This window comes from Monodelphis domestica, chromosome 1 (assembly GCF_027887165.1).
Source record: "Monodelphis domestica isolate mMonDom1 chromosome 1, mMonDom1.pri, whole genome shotgun sequence".
NCBI classification, from domain to species: Eukaryota; Metazoa; Chordata; class Mammalia; order Didelphimorphia; family Didelphidae; genus Monodelphis; species Monodelphis domestica.
In genome coordinates, this window is record NC_077227.1 from 3,283,615 (window position 1) to 3,305,449 (window position 21,835).

General features: G+C 44.1%; 1 protein-coding gene across 1 annotated transcript in view; it reads left to right on the plus strand.

Moving 5' to 3' along the window:
- TCERG1L (transcription elongation regulator 1 like) overlaps nt 1-21,835 on the plus strand; it is a 342,031-nt gene that overhangs the window by 312,514 nt on the left and 7,682 nt on the right. The window contains exons 11-12 of the mRNA XM_001372407.5: nt 13,732-13,821; nt 19,946-20,064. Coding sequence (XP_001372444.3) covers nt 13,732-13,821; nt 19,946-20,064 — 209 coding nt within the window. The remainder of the gene's footprint in view (nt 1-13,731; nt 13,822-19,945; nt 20,065-21,835) is intronic.

Consider the following 21,835-nt stretch of genomic DNA (forward strand, 5'->3'; position numbering starts at 1 on the left):
AGGAAGGAAGGAAGGAAGGAGGAAAGGAAGGAAGGAAGGAAGGAAGGAAGGAAGGAAGGAAGGAAGGAAGGAAAGAGGAAAGGAAGCAAGGAAGGAAGGAAATGCATTCTTGATGAAAATGTGAAGGTTTCTTATGATCATTACCTCTTTTCTATATGGTCGTGTATGACCTCTCTAATAATATTTTATAGAATTTTGTCAAGAATTAAAGTTAAACTCTCTTCTTTGTTTGGAAAATTGGGAGGACATATGCTCTTCTCCAGGCATATCATATCTTTCTTGTTCCCTATGGTCTCTCAAAGGTCACTGAAAGCAGCTTAGCAAACCCAACTACCAATTCCCTCCTAAGGGCACTCATTCAATGGTTTAATGTATATTCATTTTTTCCCCACTATACATATATGTCCACAGTTCACTGTTAAACACAAAGTAGAATCAAATTACAAAATTAATGACTAGTTGATATGCCAAAGACATAATTCCTTATACTCTGAAAAACCCAGTTTTTCCTGAGAATTCATCTGTGGAAAAATGAGGCCATTGTTATTTTCTTTCCATTGTTTTTCTTCTGTAAACAACACAATGCAACATGTTTGATAATCCAATTCAATTGAATTCAATTGCATTTTTCCCTCTACAGTTTCCAAAGAACAGAATTTTGCCCTTGCTTTGGAAATCAGTCAGTGTGGATAGCCTCTCACTTTAAATCATGGTGCTTTTATTGACGATTGGATTGGAATGCATGAGTTTATCAATCAATTTTAACCAAGTGTGCATTCCTGATGGAATAGATAGTGCCAAGCTGCAGAATTCTAAATTTCAGAATACATTCTGGGAAGCTGCTCCTGACTGACTTATTCACCTGGGGCCATGACCCATCTCCTGTAGACACAATAGCTTTATTAGCATTTGAGGAATGTAAGTGAAATTTCATTTAACTTTATTAATGCCTAAGCTTTCCAGCTCTTTATGTTGAAAGTTAACCCCAAACACCAATAGAGTATTATATTAATGTAAATTTGGTTTTAGCTCTGCTTGAAAGACCTGCCTATCTATCATATTGAAAGGAGCTAGCTGGCTAAATTTCTATCATTTCTTGAATGTGTCTGTGATTCCTTGGTTGGAAGACTTTGCTAATGAAGATCCCAGTACCTTCCCGTTTCATTGGAGTTGGAGCCTGCGTTGTAGCTTGGCTCTCCAAAATGAGAATGAATACAAATAACACGGAATTGCGGATTATTGCCTTCCTTCATCCCCAAAACAACAATCTGTTTTCAGATAATAGATGAAAGTCATCATGAAATGTTAGAGGTTGGGGGGGGGGGGGGAAGCAAATTCTCTGAATCTGAAAAATATCAGAAATCTAGTCCCCAAATGCCTTATGAAAATGTAGGGGGTGAAGAACAATTTGTATTTAAAATTAAAGATACCTTTTTTTGATACCTTTTCAATGATATAAATTGGAGCAAAATAGGAAGTGTGCTTATAATATGGCCAGCATCACTCATGCATGGAGGATGATATCCATTCGTTACAGCTGATGTCCATAGGCCAACACAATATACCTAGGTCATCCTTCTCTTCATGAACTGGGTCAATATGTAAATGCATTTTCATTTCTATTCCTTGAAGAATTATTTATTTTAATCTTTCAATGGCTGCTCACAAGAGTTTCTGATAATTGCATGAAAGTGTAGCTTTGGATGCCCTTTTGAGATTATAGAAATGGTCGTGGCAACTGGGTTTTAGTAATATAGGCTGTGAGTCCATTGAAAGTCACTTTCTTCTCTTAGAAAGCATGATGGGAGCTTTTTGAAATTTAGGTTATATTGATGGGATATGGAGAGGCATATGATGGATGACCACAAGCAAGAGGCTCCCACAAGCCTTTCTTCTCCAGATTAAATGTCCCCAATTCCTTTGGTCTGTCTTCACATAAATTAGGATCTGATCGCATCTCTTTGCTGGTCAACCTTTTGTGCAATATGCCCAGTGGGCTTTATCTTCTCTATAGAATCCGGCCTCTCCAGAGCACAGTATGGGAAATGATCACCTGGGCTCCTAATGGTCTGTGTATCCTACTATGACTCAGACAGTCATTCTTGCGTCCCACATCCCAAGAGTGACTGAGCTAAAATCCCAGTAAACCCTCCCAACCTTTTCCACAGAGGGTTATTTCTATGACTATTTCAACCAATTTGCACTCGTGGCAGGAGTATTTTGTAATAATAATGATGATTATGGCTCTCATTTGTTTCATGCTTTAAGATTTATAAAGCGTTTCATTCTGTTATTGGTGATATTGATTTTGTTATTGGCTATTGATCTTTCTGGCCAGTTGATGTTGATAGGCTTGAGCTGTTAGGTCCCCCTGCTTGCAGACAGTGAATGAATTTGCTGGACACAGCTTAATCCAACCCTTATTTATTATGAACTATCAGGAGAGGCAAGGACAGGATCAAAGGAGGCAGACATATAATAGGAAAACTCTTAACCTAAATCTATGATTTCTAACTATACCTCCCAAACTAACCCGCAGGGATTTTCTTCTTGCTCGCCAAAGGTGAACCTCCTTAAACCTCTTCTCAAACTGTCTACCTAAGCCCCAAATCTACCCATCTAACCTTATTCTAGTATATAAACTTCAACTATTCTTCACCTCCTTCAAATATGCATCAAAGTTACACGTTGCTTTCTCTAACTGTTAGTTCTGACAGTTGGGGCTAAAAATGGCTTCCTCTGACGCTTCCCAACAGGGAGTCAGACCTCCCGCTGTTTCCAGTGAGAGTCAACAGCACCCCCACAGCACTGCACTCCATTCAGGAGAAAGCCCTGACAGCACACCAAAGCCTTCCCCCTTCACAGATGTTCTTGTACGGTTTCCAAGTTAAGTTCAACCAAAGTCATTAACTGATATTATCCAGAGAAAAGCCACTCACCACCTCTCGAAACGGTGACTCCAAGAGAGGGGCCCAGAGTTCTCTGACTCTCTTCCCAGCATGCCAGTCTTCCTCAAGGTGGCCACTGTGATGTTCCCTGGAAGGAAGGAAGGAAGGAAGGAAGGAAGGAAGGAAGGAAGGAAGGAAGGAAGGAAGGAAGGAAGAAAGAAAGAAAGAAAGAAAGAAAGAAAGAAAGAAAGAAAGAAAGAAAGAAAGAAAGAAAGAAAGAAAGAAAGAAAGAAAGAAAGAAAGAAAGAAAGAAAGAAAGAAAGAAAGAAAGAAAGAAAGGAAGGAAGGAAGAAAGGAAGAAAGAAAAAGAAACTCAAAACCTTGGGGAAAAGTCAAATATTCTTAATCCATCTTTAGTCATCTACCAATCCATAGGGTCTGCCTTGGCTATAATCCTCCTCCTCCCTCCAAGCCTGACAACTAATGCCGCTACCTCTATTTCCTTGTCCCATCCCAGAACCCTCCAAGAAACCTTCCTCTCTTGGCTTTCCAGACACACACATCTGCCTAAAGTCCCAAGACTGATAATCTACCTAAAGTCATCCTCAACAACTAATGTGCCCACATGAGATAGAAGCATTATTGATAAAACATAGAACACAGGCATTCTCGGATCAGAGAATTACAAGGTATGAAATAACCTTATTAAATAGTGAAAATATTACCTTGAAACGCTGTTCAACTCTTAACCCTGCCACCTTGCTTCCAGATTTACCTACTTCAGGAGAACCATTACATAACTGTGAAACATTAGTGTCCATGGCAGAAAAGCCTCGAGATAATCTCTTGGACACTCCCTTAGACAATGCAGATCTGACTTTATTTACAGATGGTTCTTCTTTTATGAGGGATGGCATACATTATGCTGGAGCTGCCGTAGTCTCAGAATTTGCCACTGAATGGTCAGCTTCACTACCTTCTAACATTAGCGCTCAAGGAGCAGAACTCATAGCTCTAACACAAGCTTGTATAATTGCCAAGGATAAAAAGGCAACAATTTATACGGATTCTAGATATGCTTTCGGCATTTGTCACTCAGTCGGGATGCTATGGCTCCAGAGAGGATTTTTAACCTCAGCTAGAAAATCCATAGCTAATGCAGAAATTATTAATGAAGTTCTTTCTGCTCTCAAACTGCCTAAAGCCCTAGCTGTAGTTCACTGCTCTGCCCATACAGGTGGCTCTGACCCTGTCTCTAGAGGAAATGACTGAGCAGATGCAGCTGCAAAACTAGCAGCCATAGAAGGACCTGGATTAATTTTAACATTAACAACCACTGATAATTTAAATTTATCACTTTCCTATAATGAAAAGGAAGTGGAAAAATGGAAACAAAAATTTAAAGCAAAGCAGATTAATGGAGTATGGGTGTCATCTGAAGGAAAACCCCTGCTCCCTAGAAGTTTCTATAACCAAATTTGCCAATCTATTCATAAAAATGGTCATTTTGGCATCCAGGGCATCGTGGACTCTGTCAAGAGAGTATGGATAGCCCCTGGTATAACTACTATAGCCTCTAAAGTATGTTCAGCCTGCCCTATCTGCCAGGCATATAACCAACATGCATATCGTGGAAAAGCCTTTGGGGGATGTCCTCTGGCTTACACACCTTTTGAACATCTACAGATAGATTTCATAACGATGCCAAAGGCTGGACGTTATAAATTTTGTCTAGTAATTGTAGATCAACTAACCAGATGGCAGGAAGCATTTCCTACGACCCGAGCCACAGCAGATTTTGTTGCAAAGATACTTTTAAAGGAAATTATTCCTCGTTTTGGCCTGCCAGCACGTATTGACTCCAATAGAGGGGGTCATTTTACTGATTCTGTCTTAAACCAAATATATTCTTGCTTGGGGATAACTCCAAAATTCCATGTTCCATATCACCCCCAGAGCTCAGGCCAAGTGGAGAGGATGAATAAAGAACTTAAGACTATGATTGGCAAATTATGCACTGAGACCCATTTAAAATGACCTGAAATTCTCCCTCTGGCCCTATTTTATCTTAGAAGCAGGCCTAGAGGAGACTTACATATTTCACCATTTGAGATGCTTTTTGCACATCCGCCTATACAGGCTAAGCCTTTCTCCCCGGCTTATACATCGCTATTAGGGGGAGATATTACTATTGCTTCCTATATTCAGGAATTAGTACCAACTGTGTGAACTCCATGAATCCAGAGCTGCAGTACAAGCTGGACCATTAGACTTTTCTCTGCATGACCTGAATCCAGGAGATAAAATTTATATTAAGAATTTCAAGCATACTGGAGCAACTCGGCCTTCCTATGAAGGACCATTCCAAATATTATTAACTACTCCAACATCTATAAAGATTGGAGAAAGAGACTCTTGGATTCACTGCTCACATGTGAAGAAAGCATCTTCTGCTGAGACTGATTGACTGTATCCTATCATATGAATTGTGACTCTATCTTATCATATGAATTGGAGATAATAATCCATAGACAAATGGATGCTGTTTTTTCAAGAATATATTGAATTACTGATTTTTTCTTATTTTTCTTATTTCTTTTCTTTTCTTTTTTGATCAGAATATTTGATTTTTTTCTCATTTTTTGTACTGAAGGTACACATAATTAATATTAATATTATTTTTTTCCTGCAGTAATACAAGTTAATATATATACTCTTGCTATAATATCAATATATGCCTAAAAGCTTTAAACTATGGGAACCTGCCATTTATTGATAAAATATTATAGGACTGTGATTAATGTTTGTGTCTGATTCCAGGAAAAGGGATAAAAACAAGGAGCACAGACTAAACCTGAATAGTGCCAATAGAACACACAAGAAATATTAAAGTGAGACTCGAGGTTGTGACGCTTAACTTATGTTTAAGTCGTAGGACTTCCTTGTATCTACACTCTTTACGAAGTACTCAAAGAAGTACAAAGCTTGACTATCATGCTGGCTCCCTATATCCCTGAATGAAAAAAAAATCAGACGAGGGAATGACATTTCCCCATCAAAATAGAATTCTAATTCTTTTCTTCTTATATTATGGCAACTTCCTGTAGTCTTGGCTACAAATGGCTAAGTGAAATATTACTGCATTCTGTCCTACATACTTGTGGGATAGAAATTACTTTAAACTGGACCTATACAAGGCCTATTTTGAATTATTTCTTATGTTTTTGATTATTTTTCTATTCTTTTGATAATTGACACATACACTCCCATAACTGAACATTGCATTCTGAGCTAAACTTGATATTTTTTTAATACTTACTTCAGGGGGGATCGTATTTTAATTTAAAATCTAAGAATTTTTGAATTTATTTTTTGAGATTGTATTTTTATAAAAATCCAAGAATTTTGAATTTTGTTTAAGATTTTACTGTTATAAAAAAAATCAAAGATTTTGATTCTGTTCGAGAAATGATCTTCAAGAAAAGCTTGAAACTTTTATATCCAGAGAATGAACTGTTGCAGAAAGATGCCAAAAACCTACCCTTCATCAAGAAGATCAAGAATGAACTTTGGATATGATTTGATTGGACTGAACTTTTGATTGAACATTTATTGTAATTGTACACATTTATGCCAAAAGGGACTGCCCCTAATTTGGCTTTCTGTCAATGCGCCTAGCAAAACATTGGTTTTGCTTTCTTTTCTTTTCTATTTCCTCTCTCACTATTCTAATTTCTCTTAGAAAATTGAATATTGTGTATATCTATAGTTAGAAGTGCATTTAGAACTACAAAATGATTATGTTAAATGATCAATGGGGAGACTAGTCTCCCAATGATCATCAGGGGGGATTGTAAACCTTAAAATTTCTTAGACTTATAAATGTTGGAAATTTCACCATTGGGAAATTTCATACTTGAAAAATTTCCTACTGATAGTCTATTGGAATGTGAACCCCCTTGGCATGGGAGGGTCCTTCTCCTCCCTACTTAAGATTACTTTAGGACAGAAACCTTTTGCTGAACAATGGAAAGGGCTTTGACCTATGCTTAAGCATAGAACAGGAAGTTCTTTGAGTCATGATTGATTTTAGAATTGATGCAATAGAGATACTTGGAATGACAGAACCTGGTTTTGGAACTTACAATCTCCACCCTACTCAGGGTAACAGGATTTAGGAAGGGCTGCAGCATAGATCAAGATTTAATTATTTGAGAATATGACCTTCAACAGACATGTGCAAAGCCACAGACCTCTGGGAGGTCCTGGGTTAAGCTAGAGCCACCATTGGCACAGGGAAGACATGGACAGTGATTGGTAGATGTGAGAACAGAGGGGAGGGAACTGAGGGGGTTTCCTAAAAGATGGAGGGGTCTGAGGACTGAGGAGGGGGGTTGGAGAGGTTTTGCTCTGAGAGGCTTGCTCTGAAGGAAGCTGGAGGTGGAGGCCCCTGAGACTGTTTCTCCATTTTGGTCACGTGAGTGATAGGGACTGATCTCTTTTCTTTGCCTCAGCTATCTAAGGGCTTAGGCCTTTTGGCCCAGCCTAAACAGAGGGGGTATTTAAGCCCTATTCCCTTCTCTCTCTCTCTCTCTCTCTCTCTCTCTCTCTCTCTCTCTCTCTCTCTCTCTCATACCTTTCTTCCTCCTGTTTGTAATTAAACTCCATAAAAGGTTGACTGCTGACTTGAGTTTTCATTAAGGAATTACATAGCTGAATTCCTTGGCGACCTTAAATTAATATATATCAGTCTTTTAAAGTGATTTCCTTGTCACACTCCCCTCTCATACCTGCCTCATTTGTTGTGCTGATTCTCTAAATTGTCATTTTTCAAACTCATTTCTTCATCCTCCACTGACTAATTTCATTTCTCTCCTCCTAATTCACCAAACTTCTACTTTAAAGCTAACCAGATGTTCCACTGTGCTCTCTGGCATGGCTGCTCCAGGGGAGCAACTGAATTTCATTGTATGCCTTTCTTGTTCCCTTCATATTAGAACACTCGGTGAAACCTGGTTTTCTCCTGGTGATCTAGCTCCCTGACCGTCCTTTCTAACAATCGGAATGATTGTTCATGATGAAGGAGGTGGACTATCCCTTCTTTCCCATCACCATTTGAAACTCTCCCTTTGCTACTATTACCAATGTCTTCTCATTTGAGGCTCATTCAAACCACATGTGTCGCACAATCCATACTTTGATAGTTGTCATCTCCCAGCTGCCCTGACACTCTCCTTCCTTCCTCAATGAATCAAGTGTCTGACTTACAGTCTCTCCTCCAGACTCCTTCTTCCATACTAGGGGACATTAGCATCCAGATGAGCACTCCCTTAACCTACTTATTTCCCATGAGCAAGTGAATGTAATATAATCTCAACTAAGCTGGCTGTGGCAAAGCAAGCCTTTTCTACATCCCTAATTAACTCACTATAGCAATTTCCCCAAACTTTTACATCTTTCCCACAGTTCCCCCTTTCCAACCTTCTCAGTTGAGCATTTTGTTTCTGATTTTATTGCAAATATTGAGGACTTTCCCTGAGAGCTCCCTTTTCTCATCTCACATGAGTGATGAAAGGGACTAAAATAAAGTACATTAATTCTCCTTTTCTTAAACTCTGTGTGTATGTATGTATGCATGGAGTCTTTATGAGACTTCAGAGTCTTTATCGCAATGTACAGCAGTCCTAAAAAACCAGATCCTCCAGAGCAAAGCTACATCACCACCTCAGGGGTCTCAGGGCGCCTCTGGGAGCCTAGGTGATGCATTTTTTAAATTAATTTTTCAATTCACATATTTATGTTCTCTCTACTCCACCTACCTCCTGCTGAAGAAAAAAGAAATGCATAATAAATACAAATATAATAAATACACATAGTTAAGCCAAAGAATTAGGGGGAGGGAGGTGCATTTTGGCACGTCCAAAATGTGAGTCATCTTAATATTTGATTCACCAGCTCTTTGTCACAAAAACGAGAGATTTCGCATGAATTTTTCTGAGTCATTAGAGTGATCAGAGTCAGTTTTTGTTTATTTTGTTTTTGAACTCCTGGAATGATTCATCTTACAGTGCCGTTGCTACGTTGTGAATTAGCATCTCTTCTTGAAGACTTCACTTTGTATTAATTGATACAATTTCCCCAGGTTTCTCAGAAAGCGTCTCTTGCATTGATTCTTGTGATACAATGCATTCTCTTCAGTTCTTCTGCCATGTCACCCCCAATTTATGTGTGCATGGGGGGAGGGGCAAAGGGGGATTTCTTTCCTGTTATCTTGAGGTGTCCTTCTAATCCATTGTCCCCAGTATCAATGGCGATAACTGATAAATCACAAGGCTGCTTAGCATTCCAATTTCACTCAGCTAATTCATATCAACCAATTATTATATGAACTCTCTGCTTAGACTATATAGAGATCAGAAGTCTATACATAGGCCAGTCACCCCCAGAGCCAACATTCTCCATTATACCGAGTTGGTCCTGCGGAGATTCAGTCCAAACTTTAAGCTGTTAATACAAAACAGTGGCGTCACCAAGTTGACTTTCAAACATGTCATCGTTAATGGGCTGTCCTGGTCGTGGGGTTAATCCCTTCCTAGGCTGGGGCTGTGCTTAGAGCCTAGACTCCACAGGCACCCACTGGCGAGGACTTCCTCTTCAGAGGGAGTCCTCTTGTGATCTTTCCAACCTTAGAAGGTTTCACAGTAGGGCATAGGCTAGGCGACAGAGTGGATCAATGCCGTAGACTAGGGATAAATGACCTCACTGTGGCCTTTTAAATTAATAATCAATAACTAAACATTATATGTCATGAAGTTCTATTATTAATAACTAGAGCAAAAGAACTGCCTGAATTCAGCCTGGTTGTAGCTCCGGGAGGGAGAGCGAAGGGGGGAGGAGGGGATCGTGACTCATGTAATCATGGGAAAATATTCCAAGTTAAAACAACAGCCATTGAGAAGGTTTCAGTCTGGTCCTCTCCATCTCCAGCAGCAACAGCAGGACCAGGTGCTCATGGCTTCTTGTCCACCGACAGGGAAGAGGAGGCTTCTGGCGTCGCCTCTTTCTCAGCTCCCAGAGGCTGAGAGCAGTTCTTACCTGCTTAGTTGTTTTCATCCAGGCTGGAAAGAGATGGAAGGAGCCTTTGACCTGCTGGTGCCTCTGGCACCCACTCCCAGCTCTGGCTCAGCATCGGAACCTTCCTTACCACACAGAAGCAGATGGGGACAGGCATGGAATCTCCACGTGTGCTCTTAAGGCAGACAGTGCCTTCCCTCTCAAAAGCCTTCCCACATAGCTTCCCTTCAGCCTCTGAAGATGGGGCTTGCATTAGCCGGTCTCCCCTATAAATGCCAATACCTATCTGTATACATAGCTGTATAAGTCTATACAAACCAACATATCGTAATATAGGAGTACAGTCACACATACAAACATGACTGACTTCAGGAAGTTTTATCTGTGTGTTTCTTAATTTAAAAATGGGTCACATTCTGTTTTACAGTCTGCTTCCCTGTTCCTTGGAGGGCCTGGCAAACACTCGGGTGTCTTGACTGGGGCAGGATGTGGCCAGAAATGTGCTTCATTCAGATCAATCAATTTGGTTGGGGGGGGGGTGCCGTTTAGTAGGAGGACAGGTTAGCGACAGAGACCAGTGGAGAGGCCATCGCAGTAGTTGAGGCACAATATGATGGAGGCCAGGATGAGTGTGGCCCATGTGTGAGTAGAGAGATGGCTACCAGAGCTGTCGGGGCACTCGTACCGACGAGAATATGAGGAGAATAAGGGTCACGCATGGATTACTGAAGCACAGCGGCCCCTTCAGAAGAAGTGAAGCTAGAAAGGAGGCTGGGCTTAGGGAGGGAGTCCTCAAATTGTTTCAGACACATCAAAATGAGCTCCTCTTTATCTCCATTGATCATCTCCCACATGCTCCCCCTCAAATTTTCACATGGGTTCCTGGATTTCTTTTTGTGCCCATGTTTTAGTGTGTAGCTCCACGACACCTTCAAGGCTGACTTATCTATAAAATGTCTGCCTGCTACTCCTAATTTATCTCTCTGGGGCCAAGAAAATGGGTTTAAACTGTCTTGGATGTTTCAAGTTTTAAGAAAAAAATTGAGGCCATTCACTCTGAGCGTCTCCTTTTCTCCTCTTCCGTATTGTGTCTGGCACCTTCTGCCACTTTCCTCGTTCACGCCTGCTTCACACACAGAAGGGAACTTACTGCTTACCAAGGCTGACCTATCTACTTGTGCAAACACTTCAGTAGCTTGTCCCCTCTGTCATCCCTAGTCTGCCACTTATTTTCAGTCTTTCCCTTTCTCCGGGCTCATCCCTTTATGCCTATACTCAGGTCCATCAAGGTCTAATCTGCCCTGAAGAACTTTATGGTTTGTAAAGTGCTTCATAAACATCAACTTATCATCTTATTCTCATAGTCGCCTTAGGAGGTGGGTGCTATTCATGATTCCCATTTTATGGATGAAGAAACTGAGGCTGAGATTTGTTCAGTGACTTGTCCAGGGTCACATAGCTAGCAATGTCAGAGAAGTGATTGAAACGACAGTCTTCCTCCTCCTCATCCAGGGTGGCATCTCACTGGCCAGGTCTAGTCAGATGGGGACAGTAACAGCCCCTGCCTTCCAGGGTTGTCAAGAGGAGGAAATGGGACACTTGTAAAAGTGTCTGGCCTCTAACTGGTGCTCTTGATGCCTTCTTCTTCCCTCTCCTACCTAGTTGGAATTTTGGAAATGGACAGTGGTTTGACTGCTGCTCCCTGTACGTTTCATCCGTCTCTCTGCCTAGGACCCCACCAGCCACTCACCCCCACCTACCATCTCTCCCATTCATTTTGCACGGATGCTCTTCAGCCAGACCAAAAAGGAAGCTAACCCTGAAGGGCAGACACCGTAGAGCTGCAGATTTGCCCTGAGTGGGGGCTGAGAGGCCTGTTAGAGGACCCACTCCAGGCATCATCATGGGGACGCAGGAGCCCCGGGACACAGATGCTGCCTGGCCACCCCGGCTCCCAGAGCCAACATTGTCTCCAGTCAGTTGGTCTCAGAGACCAGCCGAAGCACAGACTAGCTACCGTGGCCAAGGTATGGGCTGGAGTTCTTGTTGCTGTGCCCAAGAGGACCTCGCACCCACATCCAGGTCTTGCTTTTGCTTCATCCCCTGTAGTGGGGCAGCATTGGGGCCTGGCAAATTCCTCCTTCGCGGGCATCGACATTGCCTGCATTTTGTTGTCACTTGTGATTTCAATGTGGGTAGCAGGCAAACCACTGTCCACTTCCAAAATTCAAAAGAAATGGGAGAGGGAGCCAACACACACACACACACTCTCACACTCACATACACTCTCTCACACACTCACATACTCTCTCACTCACACACTCACACACACTCTCACACTCACTCTCACACACTCACTCACACACACACACACACACACATCACACACCGCCTGCTATGGGCCAAGGCCAAGTGTACCTCCACTGCATCTGGTGTAAGAGTCACCTTCCACACCCAGAGGTTGAGGGACTTAGCCAGAGGGCCAACAGCCCACGTCTTCTTGAGCCAAATCTGGCCCCATGGCCACTGCCCATACTGCCCCTGCACACGCCAGGAGTAGGGCGAAAGTTCCTCCTTTAAAACATCCCTGGCAGGTCAAGGACTTACCCTCGTTTTATGTCTAGAGAAACCCAGGCTCCTCAGAGCTAAGAGAACGTCTGGGTTTGACTACTGGGCCCGAGTTCCTCACTGCTGCCAGGCTCCTGTTTTATGACCCGCTATGTAGCCAGATTCCACCCACTTGGTGCTTGGGTCTGTGTGCCCATGGGTGCGCGGGAGACCTGTGCATGGGTTTCCCTGGGAGAGGGGAAGTTCTGCTTCTTGAGGGCTCTTGTGGCACAGGACTCAGCACATGGTCTCAGGGCATCCTTAGCAAATTGTCCAGAGCTTGTGGCAGGGGGCTGGCTTCAGGTTTCCTGGGAAATCCTTAGGGAAATCCCTTCAGACCAAAGTCCGCAGCATGGAATCCTCTTCCGGATCTCATCTCCTGACTGGAAATCTTTCCTCAGTTCCTTTTTCCTCCCCTTTGTCAGACTGTGATCCCAAGGCTCCGTCGCAGGGAATGGGAGGTCCTCTCTTCTCCCAAGGCCCCAGGAATCCCCAGCTTCTTTCCAACCACAGCCCAGGAGACCAAGCCATTGGTGTCCCGCCCAGTTACAGCCAATTCCTTCATCTCCATTGGGCTGGATCTCTCTGGCCCTTCTAAATGGACATCCCAGCACCCTCCCCCTCCCCCCAGCGTCTGCTTCCTCCACCTCCAGAGGAGCTTGGACCTTCTCATCGAATTGCTTCCGATAGGTTAATGTTGCACTGAAGCTGAGCTCATCTGGACTCTCGTTCTGTCTGCCAAAGGATCAGAGGATTCCCGCTTCGCCCTAATTCTAGCAGGGCGTGGGAGCCCCAGGGCCTTCAGAGGCAGTGCATGGAGCTTCCAGGGTTTCCCAGAGACATTGGAATTATTTCAAGCCGCTTAACTCCAAACTCATCCTTATGAGTGAACCCAGCACTGGGCTAGCCATGAGCGCCATGACAGCCAGTCAGCCACGTCTGGCCCACTGGGATGATTCTTGTGGCAGGAAAGGCTTTAGTGGGAATGTCCCCATTTCGAGATTCCTCCTCCTTCAGGCACAGACTTTCCGGGAAGTCGGGCTAGTCATTCCCCTTGTTTGTAGGAGACCTTCGGAGGTCATGTTCGTCTCATGGTTGGAGATGCTGCTGAGCTTGTCCCTGGGGAGATCCTAATCACCCGCCTCTCGGCTGTTTCTTACAGGTGTCGGCCTTCTCCACGTGGGAAAAGGAACTACACAAAATCGTATTTGACCCCCGCTACCTGCTACTCAACTCTGAGGAGCGGAAACAGGTGAGTCCACCCAGTGTAGAGACGATGGTGACGCTGGATCTGGGGATGCTGCAGGTTCCTCAGTTCCTCCCGGTGTGGTCCTCGCGGCCAGGACTGGTCTGGACCAACCCTCTGAGAACTTGCGAACTGGAATCAGTACTCCAGGCTGTGCAAGGAGCCAGAAGTGACGAGCAATTCCGTACAGATTAAACAAATGCACTCATACAAAAAACATTTCCATAATAGCTGTTGCCAAAAAGCAAGGAAAAAAGACACCCCCAAATTCCTGCTTCGATCTAAGGAGGGAAGAGTTCAGGGAAGCCACTTCCCACTTCAAACTCACAGCCTAGTAGGGGTAAAATTAGTCAAATGGAAAACAAAATGGCTTCTGAGATGAAAAGTCAGTAAGAAACTGGGAGGGGCAGCCGTTCTCCCTGGAAGGAGGGAGTAAAGCCTGAGTGGAGCTCTAGAGAGCAGGGATTCAGCGAGCAAAGCAAGGGAGGAAGGCATTTTTAGAATAGAGAATAGCCTGTGTAGGCAGGTCTCCAGGAGGAGGGACATTTGTACTTTGGTTAGAGGAAAAACTCATCTGGGTGAAGGGGAGTAATCTAGAAAAGCCTGGAAAGGAAGAATCATGCCACATTCTGGAGAGCCCAGAATTCTAGAGTTTACTTTTACTTGGGCAGCAAAGAGGAACCACAAAGAAGCAAAAATCTGGCCTTAGGTAACTGGCAGACAATTGCTCACTAGGGATCATCAGATCAACCCTATTGACATTTCTCAAGCTCATGCTTCCAATCAAAAGCTGGTCGTGTTTTAGAACGACGCAACACACACATACACAATAATATCCATCCTTCAAAATTAAAGCAAGAGCACAGTTTGTTATTTCAATGATCCAACAGGTTCCAGCCGACTAGAAGAGCAGCAACACACAGTATTTAGATGAGAATCCACAGGACCTCCATTTTTTTGGATGTGTGACCTTGGAGAAGTCATACCTTATTCTGGCCTCGTCTTCGTTTCCTGCGTACAATAGATAGACTAGACAGCTCCGGAGGTCCTTTCAAGTTCTAGACACCACAATCAATATAGTTCTATGAAAGGAATCTTCTCTTATTTGAGTACATTCATTTGCTGCTCATTGGTGGACATTAGCTGTCATCCTCTTGGCTCATCTCATTCATCAAAGTGTTTATTCCCCACCATACTTGACAGGCAGGTGGGTGGAAGGGAGTTCTAGCTTACTGATGATCAGATTCGCTTATTAATGGGCCCAATCTTGGGTTCTTTCTCTTCCCCATTGACTGGGTACAGAGGTTTGGCATTCACTGAAAACAATCTGCTCAGATTCCCATTGAATATGAAAGGCCAGATTAAAGGCAAATGGGCTGAGTTTGCTTCTGGACAATCTAAGCTTTATTTCCAGGAGGACAAGCTAGATATTGGATAGGAACAACAGCAAGAAACATAACAAAAAGAAACACAAAGAAAAGATTGATTGGAATTTGAAGCAGATTATTCAAATGGTTCTTATGCAAATGCAGTCGTTAAGATTTGAAAATTAGACTATACCCATCTGAAACAATAGGCAATAAACCCTTCTCTGTGCCAAGCCCTAAGCAATAATAGTCCTTGAGAAGTCTTGTCATATATTGGAGAAGGATGGCAGAACCAGTAAGTAAAAAGGCTCCTGCCAAAGGGACAAGAGGGCTATCTTCTCCCATGAGAAGGTGAGCTGGGTGAGAGCAAGGGCCATCTTTCATTTGACTTGCAGTTATCTTCCCAGGATTTAACACAGTTCCCAGGATTTAGTAAACAATGAACGCTTCTTGCCTGACTAACTGAAGGAGATTCTAGCTTTGGGAAAAAGAAAACATCTGGAGCTACAAATGGTGGCCAGAGCAAAGGAAAGGGAGTGGGGCAAGATTTGGGTAGCAAAATGGATTCAGGCAGAAAGAGAAGCATCTCCAGGAAGCCGAGTGAATGACTAAAGATGTTGAGGCTGATGATGACAGACAGGACTAGACTGGAAACTCCAAGTGCAGAGCTCTCCAGGGCGCCATGGTCTCTCTGGCCTGGCTTTGCATGTCCTTTCTCCTGCTTCGGCATGGGCATATTCACAGTCATGGAGGACCAAATGACAAAAGAACGGGACTTCTGAATGTCAGCTGGAGGGAAGTCTGATCACCTCGCCTTACAGAAAGAGAAGCTCACTTACAAAGATGGGGACATCCTTCCAAGCTCATAGTCTAATGGAAGAGTCAGGAGGCGACCCAGGCTGGCCTTCTCACTCCCAACACAGACACGGGCCCTCCCCAACAACATCAAAAAGACGGTGTCTGTGGCAGTTTTCCATGTACCCATTGAATGTGAAAAAGTCAGGACCCCAGACTTGGTGTTCTCAAGGCCTGCAGGGGTCCCTCTCAGGTCTGAGCTGGAAGGACTCATGGGCAATGTAGGTGAGTCCAAGGGTTACGTTTATGGATTCTGGCCAAGCAGTCCAGAATGTTGCTGTCTGTCGCCCATGTGATAAATGTAGACTGCTTAACAACCTCCAAAGAAGAGGCTCCCACAACCTCCCAAGTAACCCATGCCACTTAGCGAAAGTTTTCATTGCTAAATCATCATTTCCTCCGTCCTCACAGCAAGTCAAAGTCTGGCTTTCTGAAATGCCCCCCACCCCACCCCACCCCACCCCACCCCACCCCATTGTTCCTGCCTTTTTGATCCTCCAAGAGCAGTCTAATGACAGGACAATTCTTTTTTTTTTTTAAACCCTCACCTTCCGTCTTGGAGTCAATATTGTGTATTGGCTCCAAGGCAGAAGAGTGGTAAGAGCTAGGAAATGGGGGTCAAGTGACTTGCCCAGGGTCACACAGCTGGGAAGGGTCTGAGGCCAGATTTGAACCTAGGACCTCCCATCTCTAGGCCTGGTTCTCAATCCACTGAGCTACCCAGCTGCCCCCGACGGGACAATTCTTAAGAAATTTGAACCAGCTGCCAGGCCTCTCCTGCAAGGAGACCTGGAGGCCCTCCCCAGCAGAGCATCCCCAGCTTCTGATTCCCCTCCTAGGACACATCCTCAGAAACCTTCAGCATCCTGGCCAGCCAGTCCAAGCTTATCATCAGCATCTTTGTTTAGTTGTGGCTGCTCCCCAAAGTGGTCTGACCAAAGTGTGCCAGAGCTGGACCTGAGGACCCTCCCTTAGCCTTGAAGGTGAAGCCAGTCCTCATGTAGCCTTTACTGTCTTGGCTGCTCCACTTTCAGGCCCTTGAAGACTGAGTACAAAGCAGGGTTTTCTTCATTTCCAAGTAGGGTTTAAGCCAAGTGGATGGCATATAATTGGCTGGATCGCTGGCTAAATTCTTTTCAGATGGGGGCATGTATCAAGCTCTATTTGTCTTTTATTAAATGGTTCTGGGACTTCGTTTGAAGTTCATTTGGAAAGAGGAAGAGAAGGAAATGTCTTTGAGTTCATATTTTCTCTTCTGAGAATTTCATTCTAGTAAAACAACAGCAAAACCTCTGGGAGTCCAAACCCCATTACGGTGTCACTGGGAAATGTTTAACAAAATAAGTCAGATACGATACAGCAGCGATAATGTTCATCTGTGGTCGTCTCGACCAGTCTGAGACCTGACGCTGCATTGGCCAGTTTGGCATTCATCAGCTCTTTCTTCTTTTGGAGATCATGATAACAGCTCCCGGCCGAGGCCCCAGAAATAGCTAGTTCACGTCTTTACCTTTTACAAGAAGGAACAAAAGATCCACGACGTGAAGAGGCTCTTCATTGAGACTCTGACACTGCATCAGGAAATAATGGATTCCCAAAGCCACAATCCTGGAATTGAAATTTGGAGGGGACTTCAGAGGCCCCTTGTGGAACCCACATCGCTTAAGGATGTTCCTCACCCCCTCAGTAAGCAGCGATTACTCCAGTGGCACGACACCTTTGCTACCCAAAGGTGACAGCCTCCTTAGCTCTCATCTAGGTCATCAAGGTAGCAGAAGCCATTTGAGAGGAACAACAATGAAAGTATCATTCATGCCGAACAATGATATAAACTTATTTTTTGAAGAAGATGCAAAGGACTCCCAGGAGCCCATAAATAATTGGGCAAGGTAGGTCACAAGCTCCATGCCCACCCCCACCCTCCCACTCCACTCCAGCAAAGGCTGGCCTGGGAGCAGCTCGAAGGAAGAATCTCTTTCCCCAAAGTCCGGCACCCTCTCTACCCCTGAGACTTGGAGGATCAGCCTATGGTTTAATTCATCTTCTGGATAGAAACAGAGCAAGCAATTTCCTTTCCATATGGACTGACTAACTCCTGGCAATGGCCAGGGGGTGGGAGTGACTGTGACTTGTGCATGTACCGTCCCCTTGCTGAGAAGCACACTGCCAGGGCTACATTCCCCTGGACAAGTCTTGGGCCCAAACTCTTGAATGATGAAGCTTCAAGCCTGGAGAACCAAGGCAAGACAAGAGTGGACAAACCCCTCTCAGGCTGAGGGCACACATTCTCCTTCAGGCAGAAGCTGCTTCTTCAGTAAACCATTCAGTGCCTCAGAAGCCTCTGGCTCTTGAACCATCTCATCCTATTGCCCCCAGGACTCAGCTACCCCTTGGTAGATGCTGCTCTTATATATAGATCATGGTGGGGAGCGTGACTCCACAAAGAGCTGGTCCTTCTGGCTCCCACTCAGTCATTCCCAAAGAGTTCCTTGTGTCCACTCTCCATTTGCCAGGGACAGACACACCCACTACTGGGTACCAAGTGTTCATTCAGATCCTTAGAAATAGAGAGAGAACAGCTGACACTGTAATCTCACTGAACTGTTTAATTGATTTGAGAATTAATTCATCCCATTTACTAGTGACTCCCTTGACCAACCCCCACGTGTGGCACAAGACGTAAAGATCGTGGCCCGTTTAAGTTTGCTTCTATTATTGCCCACTTGATGAGCATGCACATGCCATTCTCCGGAATGTGAGAAGGGAAGGGCCAAAGGATCTGCCCGGGGAGCCAAAGGCATCCAAATAACTCTCTTCGGCCACGATGGGCACCGCAGGACCAAGTGCCCGGGGCCGTGTGCTTCTTTCTAGAACTCGAAATGTGAGAAATCAATTAGTTGCTCTTTTTTCTTCTCCTTCATAAGCTACTGTCACTTGGCAGAAGGAAGTGTTGATGGCTTTGTCAAGAAACAGTTCAATTAGGGCCCCTTCTTCTACAGGGGAAGAGTGGGAGGCTTTAAATACTGTAATTGAATTGTGGTGCTTCAGGGAGAGCTGAACGAGCCTTGACAAGACAGCGCACTCTCCAATGGTAGAAGTATTTGTTGAATCTGAGATGAGAAAGACCGTGTTATGCAAATCCACATTTTCGGAGTCAAAAAGTAGCTTTTTGTTTATAACAAAGTCAATGTATATGGAAGGGAGAAAATGTACTGTGTTTCTCTTCCAAAGAATGGACTCTAATGAAGGCTCTGCATTCACTAACTCTGACCTTGGGCAAGACACTCCTTGTCTCTTCTGACGCTCTGAGTCCTCATCCAAACGGCAAGAGAATCTGCCTCAATTATCCCTCAGATCCCTGGAGTTCCCCACTTCAGGATGCTAACTGTGGTTCCACATGATGGAGGAGTCTCAGTAAATATCCATAAAGGGGGGGGGGGCAGCTGGGTGGCTCAGTGGTTGGAGAGCCAGGTCTAGAAATGGGAGGTCCTGGGTTCAAATCAGATCTCAGACACTTCCTATCTGCATGACCCTGGACAAATCACTTAACCCCCATTGCCTAGTCCTCACCACTCTTCTGCCTTAGAACCAGTACATAGTATTGGACAAAGGTAGGGATGTAAAAACAAATGAATGAATAAATAAAAAATAAATAAACAAATTAATAAATAAATGAATGAATGAATAAATAAATAAATGTCCATAGGTATGTTGGAAAGTCCCTTTTGGTGTCAGAGCTGGTCACCTTCCCCCACAGAAGTGAACCTGAAGACCCCCAAGGGCAGCAAAGAATAGGAAGTTTATTAGCTCATACTTGTGTCTTTGGGGAGCTAAACCAAGCACTGAGAAATGAATTCCAATGCTAGGATTCTTGCTAATTATTCTTTCTTTTTTGTGGTTTTCATAAGATATTTGAACAGTTTGTCAAAACCAGAATAAAGGAAGAGTATAAGGAAAAGAAAAGTAAGTTACTGCTCGCCAAAGAAGAATTTAAAAAACTCCTTGAGGAATCCAAGTTGTCTCCCAGGTAGGTACAGAGAAGTATCCATCCTGCTGGCCTGGGGTGGGGAGTGCAGGTAGCAGCTAAGGCATTTCAAAGCCCTTTTCTGGATGCAGCTTGTTTGTTTTATCTCTACAGTCAGTTCTATGCCTTGCATACAATAGGTGATTAATAAATGATGGCGTGAATTATTAGTGCCTGGCTAATGGATTAAGAAGGCTTTCCTTCCTTTCCCAGGCTGTCCCGTACAGACTGCCTTGATCCTTCCTTTCTTGCCTTCCCGAGTTCCCTAAATTCACCTGGGAAGGAAGAGGCATTTGCTATTTGCTAATCCATTTTTTATTAGTTAAAATATCAAGAGCAAATAAGGCCAACTCAACGTCAAGCCTCAATTTCCACAACTGATGAATGAAGAAAATGGGCTCGGCCTCACCAAGTGTGTTGGAGGATTCAGTTCAGTTCAAACTTTCATCCCAGGGCTGCTCTGTTACAGAGAATGGAGTAGGAAGACCAAAAAGGAGGAATACAGGAGAGTAGATGCAACTCTTATATCCAGTGGGGGATGAAAAGAATGACTTGGGTCCTTGGTCTTTGTAGCCTACCCAGAGCTCTGGGAATGGAAGCTTTGGTAGGAATGCCCAATAGACCCAGCAGACTTCCCTCAATGAAATCTGAAGTGCATCACTGTTTCAGTATGTTTCTGAGGATGCCTTTATCCCATCACTGAGGCTGTCATCTTGGGTTTCCAGAGACAAGGAGTTCTCCATTGGTCTGCCTGGATGAACTTGGACCTGCTAGTTACTCTGCTAATGGGCGCCTCTGTTTACACATGTATAATATTGGAAGTTGTTCTCCCAGCCTGCTCTCCTCATGAGACTGCTGGGAAGATCAAAGAAGTCCCTGAGTTCTGAGCACTCAATACGTCCCACGTGTATCCTGGGAGCCCCAAACATCATTTAGAAATGTGAAAGGAAAGAGGTTGGAATGATCTAAAAGTCTGTCCAAATTCATTTCCCATCCTGCCCTCCCTCATGTAACCTTGAGCCCAAACCCATTCTCTCCACTATAACCATGGTAACAAAGAGAAAGATGGCTGCCCTTCCCACTCACTCAGCAGGTTCAGCCACTAGTTGGGAGAACCCTAGACCACTGCTCATGGGATAAACAACTTACTGACTCAGACTTCACCTCCTTCTCCTTCCTCTGGCTGCCTTTGTTACCAAGGTCCTCAAAGAATCCAGGACTCGCCCAGGGGAAGGAAGCCCAGGGAGGTTTCACCTCAGCCCCATTGTGGCCATCATGGCCCTGGAGTTAGCTTGGCTAGACATTGATTTCTAGAATTAATGCCATGAGGTGTGAGAATCATGTTTGATTTGAGAAGGCAGAAAGTCTGTGGGATCCTTTGGCAGACATTGGAGAGAAAGAGAGAGCCATGACCCAGGGAAGCCCTTCTCCCAAATCAGAGCCTCCCAAGAGCAAGGACGACCTGCTCTCGCATCCCTTAAGGCTTTTCAGCAAAGGCTGGAGGACTAGAGAGGAAAACATTTGCTATATGTCAGCGTCAGGGCTGAGACCCCTGAGATTCAACAACTCTTGTTCTGCAAACTCAAACCTGTGCCTCACTCCATCAAGAACTTCCCGGATGTTCAAGGAGTCATTCCAAGGGAGCAGATTTGGGGTATGGAGAGCAAACCTTATGATTTCTCTCTTGCACTCCATTGGAAGAGTCTCAGAAATTTAGTGCTTCCTAGCTTCAATTAAGGTCAATTAGTCTAACCCCTCCTCTGAACAGAGGGCA